This window comes from Schistocerca nitens, chromosome 3, assembly GCF_023898315.1.
Source record: "Schistocerca nitens isolate TAMUIC-IGC-003100 chromosome 3, iqSchNite1.1, whole genome shotgun sequence".
In the NCBI taxonomy this organism is placed as follows: Eukaryota; Metazoa; Arthropoda; class Insecta; order Orthoptera; family Acrididae; genus Schistocerca; species Schistocerca nitens.
The window spans coordinates 520,226,779-520,240,042 of record NC_064616.1 but is presented as its reverse complement, the minus strand read 5'-3'; the positions used below and the strand labels follow the sequence as shown (position 1 = coordinate 520,240,042).

Sequence of the window (13,264 nt, the reverse complement as noted above, 5' to 3'; positions counted from 1 at the left end):
GCAGCGGTGACCGACCGAACATTATGCAGGGACGAAATCTGAGCACATGTTGCACCTGCCGTGTCATCAGAGACCACTGGGAATCATATGCTTGCAGCTGGATTAAAATCACCTGTGGCTCTGGCCAGGGTACCACCGCCACCACGAAACCGACGATCATGCCTACTCTGGTGTCGTGACAGAGTTGATGGAGAGTGGAATGGCGCTCTGTTGTCTTCAGTGATGACAGTTGGTTCTATCTATAAGCGAGTTATGGACGTACACGTGTACGGTGTCGAACTGTTGAGCTGCCTATTCCACAGTGCATTCACCCATTACACACAGGCCCCATCCCAGGCTTCAGGTCGGGTGGCCACCAGTTACTACTCGCGGTCACATTTGCTGTTGCTCCTTACGCTGCAGTAACGAGTACCCACTACATTTCGCGGGCTATTAGCCCCATATACTGCCATTTCTTCGACATGAAGATGACGTGCTTTTGCAACAGGACAGTTCACATTCACATACAGTTGCTGCGACTTAACGTGTTCTTCGCGGAGTACAATTACTGCCATCGCCAGTAAGATCACCACATTTCTCGCCAATTGAACACCTATGGTATATGATAAAGCGGGAACTTATTTATTCTCCAGGATACCATTCGGCATCTTTACGATCGTTAGCATGCGAGAGTATTCGCCTGTGTTGCCACCAGAGGGGCGTACACTGTGTATTGATGTAACAGTTATAGTTACAGTTAACTCGTCCCCAAACAAGAATAATTAATAACAATTCACGGCGTTCAGGTCGGGTGACGTGACCTAGTTCGCTTGCTATTTCGGACACTCCGTGTTTGATGTCATCATATTCTATTGGTTCTGTATTAAAACTTGCGTATTATAGCAATAAGTGGACTGGTCCATCGAAAATTTATCACGAACGTCACTCTTGGTGCGATTTATTGCAATTAAATGTCAGGTAACGACACATCGGCCATAAAGAGCGTCTACGAAATCCAAACATAAACAGTCTTTAGGAAAAAATTTGGTTGCGAATGACAGTCTTGTGGCTAGAGTAATGTGGTTATGGTATCATAGAAAGTACGTTCACTTTTTCGCGTTTTTAACAGGTTTGGTTCGTTCTTATTCATGTAATAGAAGTATGCTCGTTATTTCCTTACAAGGGCGTGGTCCCTCAGGAACGAGTTTCTTCGATTTTGTCACTTCAGTCAGATTAAAAAACGAAGCATGAAACTTCTGCAAGTGAAACGACAAGCAATGGTGTTTGTATTCTAGCTTGTTACAAATACTTTGCTGTTCATTCCGAATACGTCGTGATGAAACGACAACCAAGTTGTTTGTATCCTAGTTTGTTAGAAATACTTTGGTGTTTATTCAGATATGTCGCGATTTCCAAGGGTGTGCTCAGGCAGGAACCTAAGAGCACAATTTACATTGCTACGACGAAATCGAGCAGCAATGATGTTCATATTCTTGCTTGTCACAAATATTTAGCTTTGACCTAATGGTTAACAACACATTCGTAAATTCAGAGATCAAGATTAATATCGCGCCACGCAAAGAGCGCTAATGAACTTTGTGGAAAATGGATAATGGGCATTTATGTTATAGTGCCCGACTGTGATTTGTACTATAATTACCATACTTCATGTTTTACGTCTCGCTGAGTACTCAGTTCTAGCATCCAACACTATTCCCCAGGATCAGTATTCAATACAAATTGTGCTACAAGTTACAAAAAAAATTTCGGTGAATTTTAAAATGCATCAGTGTTCCAGAATCAGAAGCCAGCAACATGAAAACTCACGTGTTCGAAATATTACAAAGTGTTATTTCCTCCCCCTTCCCTCAAAAATAACTTATGTTTAATTCTATCCCGTTAATTCGTTAATCATTTGCCGAAAAATTGTTCCCACAGTGATTCACAGGCAAACATTCAGCTTTCGTTATGTTTTCCATAGCGCCCACAGAACCACAAAGATACAAAATTGAATTAGTCATCCGAATTGCTGATATGGTTACTACGAAAGGACATGGCCAGTTTCCTTCCACATCCTTCCTTTTGCTCCGTCTCTCATGACTTCGTCGATGGTATGTTAAAGTCTCATTTTCCTTCCTTTCTTTCTTCCTTCGCATTCGGAAGGGCATCAGTTAAAATCCCCATCTGACCATCCAGATTTAGGTTCCTAGACCGCTTGAGGAAAAAACTGAGACGGACATTGCTGCCAGGCTGCGTACCACCACTGCGGACGGTCGCAGGTTCGAATCCTGCCTCGGGCATGGTTGTGTGTGATGTCCTTAGGTTAGTTAGGTTTAAGTAGTTCTAAGTTCTAGGGGACGGATGACCATAGCTGTTAAGTCCCATAGTGCTCAGAGCCATTTGAACCATTTGAACCACTGCGGAAAGAGGTAGTTCGCTCACTAATACGTTGTTGGTCGGAGTTGTCCAATACCACAAAAAATAAACAGGTATTTCTGCAATTGTGTTCGTTCATTAAAAATTACTGTCGTAGTGTCATTCGTGTATTAATAGTTGTTTCATTTGTTGACTTCACTGCTGAAGTGATTTATCAGTAAGCGGGAAGATTTGAATTTTGTTTCGGCGTACCGAATTATAAGTTTTGTTATGATGTATAGAAGTTGTTGCTAAATCCTCCAAGGTCTTGTACATAACGGTTGGTAGGTATTACTTTGATTAGGAAACCATATCTGGAAATTTAAAAGGCTTCAGATAAGTGTTTCGCTCTCCTGCGACTGATATGTTCAATAGGGACATTAACTTACTCTGACTGTGGTAATAACTACCCTTTGAAATTAACTATTGAGTGTTACTACAATTTCCAATCATACCCGCTGTTGTTGACATAGAGGAATAGAATAATTCTGTACGTTTTGTGTACAGTGATTACACATCAGTTTGTTTTCACTGCAGCTAATTATGGTGTGCTAGATCATCATAGTGCATTAAACAGTTATTTCATAGTAACCTGACTTAGTGTCTTAATCTGTTTCATCTCACGCATCGTTGCGCCTATTTAACCAGTTTACGAAGGTGTGAAACAAGACCTATGTTGACTAACAACTGGTATCTCAACAACTGTACTCCACTAACAGCGGTTGGATTTCTTCTCCGTTCAAGGAGCAATTATCTGCCTCAGGCCTAATACACACATCGAAAAAAGTTTTGCATCACCCCAGTTCCCAGAACTCCTGAAGATAGACGTTGACTGTGGATATTGTATCACAGACGCAGTCCCTTTGACTGTTCAGAGATGTCACTAAACCCGCCCAATGATGTAAACAACCATGCATGAGCAGCGCCTATTAGACAGAGGGGTTCCTACAGCCAATCAGTTCCTGTCATTCCACCAGGAAGGAGGTACATGGCTCGTGTTGTTTGTAGTACAACCATGCCCAGACGGTCAATACTGCGTGTCGATCACGTCCGCATTGTTACTTTGTGCCAGGAAGGGCTCTCAACAAGGGAAGTGTCCAGGCATCTAGGAGTGAACCAAAGCGATGTTGTTCGGACATGGAGGAGATACAGAGAGACAGGAACTGTCGATGACATGAATCGCTCAGGCCTCCCAAGGGCTACTACTGCAGTGGATGAGCACTACCAACGGATTAAGGCTCGGAGGAACCCTGACAGCAACGCCACCATATTGAACAATGTTTTTCGTGCAGTCACAGAACGTCGTGCTACGACTCAAACTGTGCGCAAGAAGCTGCATGATGCGCAACTTCACTCCTGACGTCCGTGGCGAGGTCCATCTTTGCAACCAATACACCATGAAGCACGGTACAGATGGGCCCAACAACAGGCCGAATGGACCGCTCAGGATTGGCATCACGTTCTCTTCACCGATGAGTGTCGCATGTGCCTTCAACGAGACAATTGTCGGAGACGTGTTTGGAGGCAACTCGATCAGGCTGAACGCCTTAGATACACTGTCCAGCGAGTGCAGCAAGGTGGAGGTTCCCTGCTGTTTTGGGATTACATTGTGTGGGGCCGACGTACGCCTCTGGTGGTCACGGAAGCCGCCGTAAGAGCTGTACGATACGTGAATTCCATCCTCCGACCGATAGTGCAACCATATGGGCAGCATATTGGCGAGGCACTCGTCTTCATGGACGACAATTCGCGCCCACATTGTGCGTATCTTGCGAATGGCTTCCTTCAGGATAATGACATCGCTCGACTAGAGTGGCCAGCATGTTCTCCAGACCTGATATGTCAAACATGCCTGGGATAGATTGAAAAGTGCTGTTTATGAACGACGTGATCCTCCAACCACTCTGCGGGATCTACGTTGGCCGCACGAAGGGAGTCGACAGACTTCGAACGCGGAATGGTAGTCGGAGCTAGACGCATGTGACATTCAGTTTAGGAAATCGTCAGAAAATTCAGTATTCCGAGAATACCAAATTTCTAGCTTTACCTCTCAGCGCGGACAACGCAGTGGCCGACGGCCTTCACTTAACGACCAACTACAGCCTCGGCGTTTACGTAGAAATGTCAGTACTAACGTACAAACAACACTGCTCGAAATAACTGCAGAAATCAATGTGGGACGTAAGACATACACATCCTTTAGTACAGCGCTGCGAAATTTGGCATTAGTGGGCTACGGCAGCAGATGACCGACGCGAGTGCCCTTGATAACAGCACGAAATGGAACGCAGCGCCTTTTTTGTCTTGTGACAATGTCACATCGGTTGGACGCTACGCGACTGGAAAACCGTCGCCTGGTATGATGAGTCCCGATTTCAGTTGGTAAGAGCTGCTTTATCAAAAAGGCACTGTGCAAGGTGGTGGTGGTTCCGTAATAGTGTAGGCTGTGTTTGCATGGAATTAACTGGGTCCTCTGGATGTTCGGCTGCTTGGAGACCATTCGCAGCCACTCGTGGACTTCATGTTCCCAAACAACGGTGGAATTTTTATGGATGACAATGTGCTATGTCACCGCACCACAGTTGTTCGCGACTGGTTTGAAGAACGTTCTCGATAGTTCGAGCTAATGATTTGGCCACCCAGATCGCCCGACATGAATCCCATCGAACATTTATGGGACATAATCGAGAGGTCAGTTCGTGCACAAAATCCTAAACCGGCAACACTTTCGCAATTATGGACGGCTGTAGAGGTAGAATGGCTCAGTATTTCTGCAGAGGACTTCCAACGACTTGCTGAGTCCATGCCTGCCACGTGGAGTTTCTGTACTACGCCGGGCAAAAGGAGATCCTACACGAAATCCCATGACTTCTGCCACCTTAGTCTAAGTGTGTAAATCAGTCTTAGTAATTTAGAGAAATTGGTCGTTAATGACTTTGGAATGGATTACACGTTAAATGACGGGCAGATACTGTGAGAAGCGTGTGATGGCTGTTTTTAGTGGCGCGGCTCACCTCCCGCGGCCGCAACACGTTCGCCGGTCGCAGCATCAGAGAGGCCACCATCACGAGCCCACGAAGGAGGGAGTCGTTGCCACGACGGTGACCAGCCCCGCCACACACGGCGAGGGTCCGCACTGGAACGTCGAAAATCAGCAGCTCTACTTCGTCGATATCGCCGGGAAATACGTCCACCGCTACGATCCCGAATCCGGCAAGGACTACAAAGTCGAGCTTCGTGAGTACCCATCTCGTGATAAGTAAGCTAATTTTATATAAATTTAATGACATTTACATCAACAGATACTCTATAAGACACCTCACAGCGAAAAGTGAACGTTACTTTGTACCAGGATGCTGCCTTTTTTAAATTCTATTTGTGTTTGGAGAGAAGAGAGATTGTCGACACACTATGTGGTCAAAAGTATCCTGGCACCTATAACCGGACATTAACGAGGGCAGGACGTCAAAAATTAAAAAAAAAATCGGTTTTTCCGAAATATGCCTATTTAGTAGCGCACATATTCCTGAATAGTTCGATGTATAGAACATACATATTTGAGATATTATAAGGTACGTTATTTGGTCTTAAGTGTATGAAGATGCAGCGCCACACCCCTTTGCACAGCATTCTTCTGTCATACGTAAGTGTATTTCGCTCTGTAGAATTCGAATATTTATATTTGCACCAGAGATTGTTATACGTGAAATAAAGGACTATTGATATCGATACTTTCTCTGCTGCTATCGACGTGCATTGTTTAAATCGCCGATTCTGTTTGTTCTCTGTTTTGAAAGGCTTGAAGTTTGGTGTTGTGAATTTAGAAAGGATTTTCATTTGGCTGTGTTGTTTTGTGTTCGTTTGTGCAATATTATCGCACAGTATGCCTAGAATTCGTTGCTTCAACCGTAAACAACGTCACCAGGGCAACAGACACACATTAAAGGGTGCTACGACAAATGTTACACCAGCGGCTCAAGACTGCCACCTCTCAGAGCCGGTAAACAAACCACCGCCGAGTTCTTCAAGAAGGAGACTTGTTTTTGGTGCTAATGAAAATGGAGGCTGTGAATCTGAAGGTTCGTCTAATATTACTGTTGATGTTAACATACTGTCTCAGTTAAAATTGGAAATGTTATGGTACCCAAAACCCAAATGAAAGTTTTAACCAATGTGTGTGTGGGAAAGACTGCCAGAAACCATTTTTGTGGGACAAAATGCATTTGCTATTGGTGTTTATGATGCAGTTTCATGTTTTAATGATGGTGTGCAAAGCATGAAATATGTTTTCGAGAAAATGGGAACTGAGCCCAGAGTGAACTGCGCCAAAGCTTTGTATGCGGTAGACAGAGAGCGTGTAGTGCAAGCAGATAAATCATTTTTGGAGGTGATAAAATCAATAAGAGCGCATCATATGACTGTAAAAAGTAAGAAAACTGATTTAGAAAATGAAAAAGAACCTGCTTATGTTGCTGGACAGTTCTAAATTAATGCCAACAGCAGAAACTTTAATGGCCATTTTCCGCAAAACACAAATTTCTGTACTTACGTATATGTATCATCCAAAATAAATATTCTATTGTATGTATATATTAAAGAGTGGACCTAGGAACGACGGAGAGGCTTCGTTCCACCGTAACCCTCAGTGGTTCACAGCCCCACAATAGGCCACATCAGTCCACCCACCCCACCGCCGTCCCACACCGAACCCAGGGATATTGTGCGGTTCGGCTCCCAGTGGACCCCTCCGGGAACGTCTAACACCAGACTAGTGTAGCCCCAAATGTTCGTGTAGTAAAATAATTATAGTGTACGCGTACGTGGAAACGGTGTTTGTGCAGCAATCGCCGAAACAGTGTAGCTGAGGTGGAATGAGGGGAACCGGCCCGCATTCACCGAGGTAGATGGAAAACCGCCTTAAAAGCCATCCGCAGGCTGGCCGGCACACCGGACCTCGACACTAATCCGCCGGGCGGATTCGTGCAGGGTACCGGCACGCCTTCCCACTCGGGAAGCAGCGCGTTAGACCGAGCGGCTAGCAGGGCGGGTTGATATCCTATTACTTTCAAACGTGGTATGCTTATTAAACACAATCTCCTTAATGCAAAACTCTAGAATTTTCCAAATCTAATAAAAACTGTGGTGAAAATTGAGATAATTCATTATAAAATTTGAGTTTTTTGTAAACATGATGTTTAAAATGTAACAGCTTATGCATTTTTTCATTACTTAATAAATTCTAGAGTTTCACACACCTGTAGGTATGGTTTGTATAATGTGCAAAATTCGTCGAAGAATCTCTCTTACTATTGAAGAAAAGTGTACCTACAGCAACAAATGCAGCCAATAGTTAGTGAAAAAATGATGAAATTTCGCATGTAAAAAAAATTATTTTGCTATTTTTTTGAACTTCCGTTCCTATGAATGTGAATCCTAAATTCTTCCAGGTCATGCTGAAAAAGTTTTATGAATTTATTTGTAAAAGTGTAGCCAGTGGAAATTAAAATGCCATGTGGTGCCTCCCCTGCTCCAAGTCGGCCCGTTTAACGTCCTACTCCTCTCAATATGCGATGTGTACAGTCTATGACGGGTTGAACTTTGCTGAAGACACTTCCGGTGATATGTCTTTGTGTTTGTGGAGGAATATAAGTCCATTCCTCCTCAAGCGCTGAAACCAGAGAACATAGTGATGGTGGATGCTGGGGAATGGATAGAATTTGATACTCTAACTCAACCCAAAGGTGTCCCGTAGGATTCAAGGTGGGACTCTCTGTAGGCCAGTCCATTTCAGGAATGTTACTGTCGACGATTATTGCCTCACTGATGCTCTTTTTGGACAGGTTGCGTTATCATACCGATATAATCATTGTTTCCGAATTATTCTTCTACTGTACGCAGTACACAATACTGTAAAATGTGTCCATATCCTTCCGCATTGAGAGTATTCTGAAGTGCGGTACGGGAAAAGAAGAGCAGCATCGCTGTCTGCAATAACTTTCAGTGTACAGATAATGCGTGCTAGCAGCAGCTGATATAAAATTACAGGCGTTTTGTGGCTAGGGGCACGCGTGAGCAGTCACCAGATAGATACGAATCGCTATCAAAATATACTCAACTGCTACCATCCAGTTCATTTACGCTGTAATAACAACACAACCCTTAATACGTAAAACAGACTCATACTGCTTAACTAAATATTCAGATCATGGAGGCAATCCTTTAGTCACATTCCACGTCTCCGGATCTGAAGCCCTCCAGCATCCTTGGCTTCCAAAACCGCGTACGCTTTCCATACAGAAAATTTCCACGTCGGTTTATAGCTTAACTGGTACTTGGGACGTAAGGCATCATACGCCTGATGTGGTTCTCCTGTGGCGTCTACCAGAAGTAACCTATTTCTAATATGTGTTTCTGCGCGCTTGGTTATTTCCACGCTGCAGCTGAAAGCTACGCATATCGTAGCCTTCTGTCAGTCGGTGATCATTCGGTCAATTGTCAGGTTTTCGATTTGAGGGGGAGTTTAGTCCCGGTTACACCATGCTCTGAGCCAGTCCGTTTGGAACCCACGTTAGTCATACTACAGTGCACTTGTTGGCAAGATTCCTCAACCTGCGTTTGACGTATTGACCACTGAGTACACTTGCACATTACTTTTGATAAACGTGAGTGCTGCCGATGTACGCCAATTTCCTTCATTCAGGAACAGGGCAGCGCACAGCAAACTTTAGAGATTCATTATATGCCGTCTGCCTAAGGACTTCATTGTGATCCAAAAGGATCTTCAATACTAGTGACTCCCACAAAACATATGGTTCAGTACCTCAAAAGACTGTACCCGGGCGCATTCGAGACTCCTGGCCGAAGGCAAAAATTGTGAGAGATTTAAATTTCGAGCCGGAAACTCGTTTTGCTTTACAGTTTATAATTCTCACCAGTGACCTTCACCTGCACAGTAAAATTTCCTCTCCTAATATAAGGATCCCATTACAATCTCTCGCTCGCTCAGTTCAGCAGACGAAATGTGTTTCTAAACATTTTACCTCGCAGCTGGGCTTGTACGTACTAACAATAATTGCATTTTATTCTGGAACCTGCGGTTATGGAGTCTTTCTGACTAACGGTAGTACAACAGAAGACTCGATATAAATGGTATAATAGCTTGTTTACAGCGTTTAGTCTCTTCTGCTTAACAGTTCAAAATGGTTCAAATGGCTCTGAGCACTATGGGACTCAACTTCTGAGGTCATCAGTCCCCTAGAATTAGAACTACTTAAACGTAACTAACCAAAGGACATCACACACATCCATGCCCGAGGCAGGATTCGAACATGCGACCGTAGCGGTCGCGCGGTTTCAGACTGTAGCGCCTAGAACCGCTCGGCCACACCGGCCGGTGCTTAACAGTCCTCATTTCATACAAGGGCTGGTGCCTTATGCAACTAACAATGATTTTGGCATGATTTTAATTTTATCGCGCCCCAGTACAACCGTAACAAATTATAAGTAGGCCTATGGACTTCCGATCATTGTAGGACTAATGACAGTAAGACTCCGTATTAGCAGATTCCAGTAGAAGATGCAATTATCGTTTGTACGTACACACCGAGTTAAGAGTTAACAAGTGTAGAAACGTAGTTTCTCTGCTGAGATGAGCAACCGAGCGAGCTCAGGCCTACCTACGTGTCGTACGCGCTGCGGTCTGTCTTTCTCGTACGTGTCGGAGAAGTGACACATGACGTGTATTGAAATTGTTTGCGCGCAAAGAGCGAACAACGTTGCGCTACCTTATTCCAGAGGCACTCGCAATTTCTCGAAAACTAACAGGTGCATTATGAGCAGCAGCTCGAGTTTAAAACAGATAAATTCTAAGCTGTAAATATCCCGAAACTAGTAAACGGAATGTAAAGAGTGAAACGCCATTGAATTCTACAATACTAATATCAGAAATCATTAGAGTATAGATATTTCTGTAATTACAATAGCTATGAACAGACCCTATACCTTGTTTGATTAGGTTCAAAATGGCTCTGAGCACTATGGGACTTAACATCTATGGTCATCAGTCCCCTAGAACTTAGAACTACTTAAACCTAACTAACCTAAGGACATCACACAACAACCAGTCATCACGAGGCAGAGAAAACCCCTGACCACGGTTTGATTAGGACTTCCTCACAATTCATGTGGGTGAAAAAAAAACTAAGATATCGTAAACTGTTCCGGAAATATTTGAGATGAACTGCTCAGCTGAATCCCTTTCTGTAACACTTCTGGACTGGACGGAATCGCAGTTTTCACAAATAGATCACGGCAACTTCATTAGCGTTTAGCCAACAACTTAGTACTATGGAAAATGAGATCGTCCTCCGCACAATAATTCTTCCATTGAGTGTCACGTGGTGATGCCTCAATCATTATCGAGTTCATCTCTCAAGAAACCCATCTAAACATCGTGATCACAAATTTGGTTCCAGCTGTTGTCATGCCGCAGATAAATGGTCTGGTAAGCTTGAGTTCTATCACGCGTAATATTTGCATATATCTTTAAAAAAACATAATCTAGGGAGTGAATCTGCACTCGACTTGGCCAGCCGCTGTGACAGAGCGGTTCTAGGCGCTTCAGTCCGGAACCGTGCTACTGCTACGGTCGCAGGTTCGAATCCTGCTTCGGGCATGGATGTGTGTGATGGCCTTAGGTTAGTTAGGTTTAAGTAGGTCTAAGTCTAGGGGACTGATGACCTCAGATGTTAAGTCCCATAGTGCTTCGAGCCATTTGAACCACTCGTCTTGACGATTAAAGAAACAGCTGCAAGGCGTAGAGACTTTAAGCGACGAGTGCTGAGCGCTGAATTCTGAACGATTCTGAAATAATAACGTCCTCTGCGGATAAAAAATGTCACAGGTAAAGCATAAAATATTATGACATTTGCTCCGTTAGATACCGCTACAAATTAACCTACCATAAGGAAACGTGTGCCACTGACGGCCCGGGTAGTGTAGTGGATAGTGTTATCAGACGACAACAATTAGGTATCATGTATTATTCCACAGATATGAAAGAAGTATAAGATCCAGCTGTGCATGACACTAGTACGCCGGGTAATTTTATATAGTTATGAAACCTGGGTGATACAGTATCATGGAAGGTAAATGGAAATCAAGAACGAAAGAAGACCTATACCAACGGTTTGGAAAGTGACACATTGGCCGATTATTAGGGCATAAGAGGCTACAGTGATTTGAGCATATCCGTCGAGCTGATAGAGCTCTCCCATGCCGAGTCCTCTCTTCTCAGCCTGCAAGAAAGCGCCCAAGAGGACGTCCAAGTACGCGATGGAAGGATCGACTGTTAACAATCATTAAAGAAGTGAGGCCGACAACAGTGGAAGATGAAGCTGGAGACTGGCAAAAATGGGTTATCATCTGCAGTAGGTATTTCCTCTGTTGTGACTGACATGCCTCCTTTTTACTGTAATATGTTCTTTCATAATATATATATATATATATATATATATATATATATATATATATATATATATATATATATTCTCCTTTGGTAGAGAGGTTATTTCTTTTGTTTCTTGCTGTAGACCTTAAAGACCCGTTAATGCAATAAATAATGACGATGATGATGACCAGAAATGTCTAGGCCTGTATGTATCCATTTTATGTAGCGAGAATTAAGAAGACGTAGTGCTATGCACGCCTTGACAAATTGTCCGTCTTCTTTCCCGGTTTTCAGCACTGTCGTAGGGAATGATAGCAGACGAAACGACTCTTCATCTGTTAAGGGCCTGCCAGTCAGTAAGATAATTTAAAATCAAACTTCCTATCACTTTACTTCTATCACTGACGAGGAGAACACGGCAAATGCCACAACCTGATTTCCCAGAAACTTCGCTAGCTGGAAGAGGGCTTAAAATAAGGAACACGTGCCTCGAGTTATTCGTAGACAATCAACCATTTCTGAGAAAACGATGTTCGAAGTGTTCGAGGTGCTTTATCTACCTTTTAGCGAGTACATATTTCAACAAAGCGTTGTCACAGTGGCTAGCGTCGCGGTTTCACAGTTTTGCGACCCGTCTTCGAAACCCTATTTTTATTTTTTTCATTTATCTACCCATGTTCATAGAAGATTAATACACAAGTATTTCCGATGTACATTGGAGTAACGCTCTCGTTACTCATCTGCTAATTGTACGTCCGGTGACTGAATTTAAAAAATAAATAAATATACAAATGATAAAATTATTAGAAATTGTTTTCGGTGACATTCCTGCAGTATATCTTGAGTCATAATCAATTGAATGCGCCAATTTTCGGTAAAGTGACCTATTATGAGTGGTTTGCTGAGGAACTGTTGACAGCGCGGAAAGTCATCAGTAATCTTAGTGGCATTCGTACGCTGAAATGTCACTTTGGCAAATCTGCCTTCGCGCGATGCTTGTGGTGTTTCGAATTCCTGTGTTTCCGAGGTTTCTACAATCGGTAGCTCCCAAGCGAATACACCAAATCTTCCTGAAGAATAAAATATAAGAACTAATATAAGAATTTATATAAGAATGAAACATAAGGGCATGAAAATTTAAAAAGATTGTAACCCCCGCAAATAACCATATAATGACACATTGTGAAACTCAGTAGTAATTTTTCACTTAATGTAACTACTTTGCATACCCTAACTTGATAAGAAACATTCTTGTAGTAATCTTCTGCAGACGTGAGCAGATAAATGAAGTTAATAAATAAAAGAAAATAAATAAATACAATAATCGGTTTTCGAACACGGAGCGCAAAACTGCGCAGCCCCAACGCTACCCACTGTCCCACGATTTCGGCCGTTTCTATCGCTAGCTGAAAGGCACATAAA

General features: G+C 43.2%; 1 protein-coding gene across 2 annotated transcripts in view; it reads left to right on the top strand.

Annotated features, from left to right (window-relative positions):
* LOC126248439 (regucalcin-like) overlaps nucleotides 1–13,264 on the top strand; it is a 51,743-nt gene that overhangs the window by 21,493 nt on the left and 16,986 nt on the right. For both annotated transcript variants that reach the window (XM_049949418.1, XM_049949417.1), the window contains exon 2: nucleotides 5,396–5,631. In XM_049949418.1, coding sequence (XP_049805375.1) covers nucleotides 5,396–5,631 — 236 coding nt within the window. The remainder of the gene's footprint in view (nucleotides 1–5,395; nucleotides 5,632–13,264) is intronic.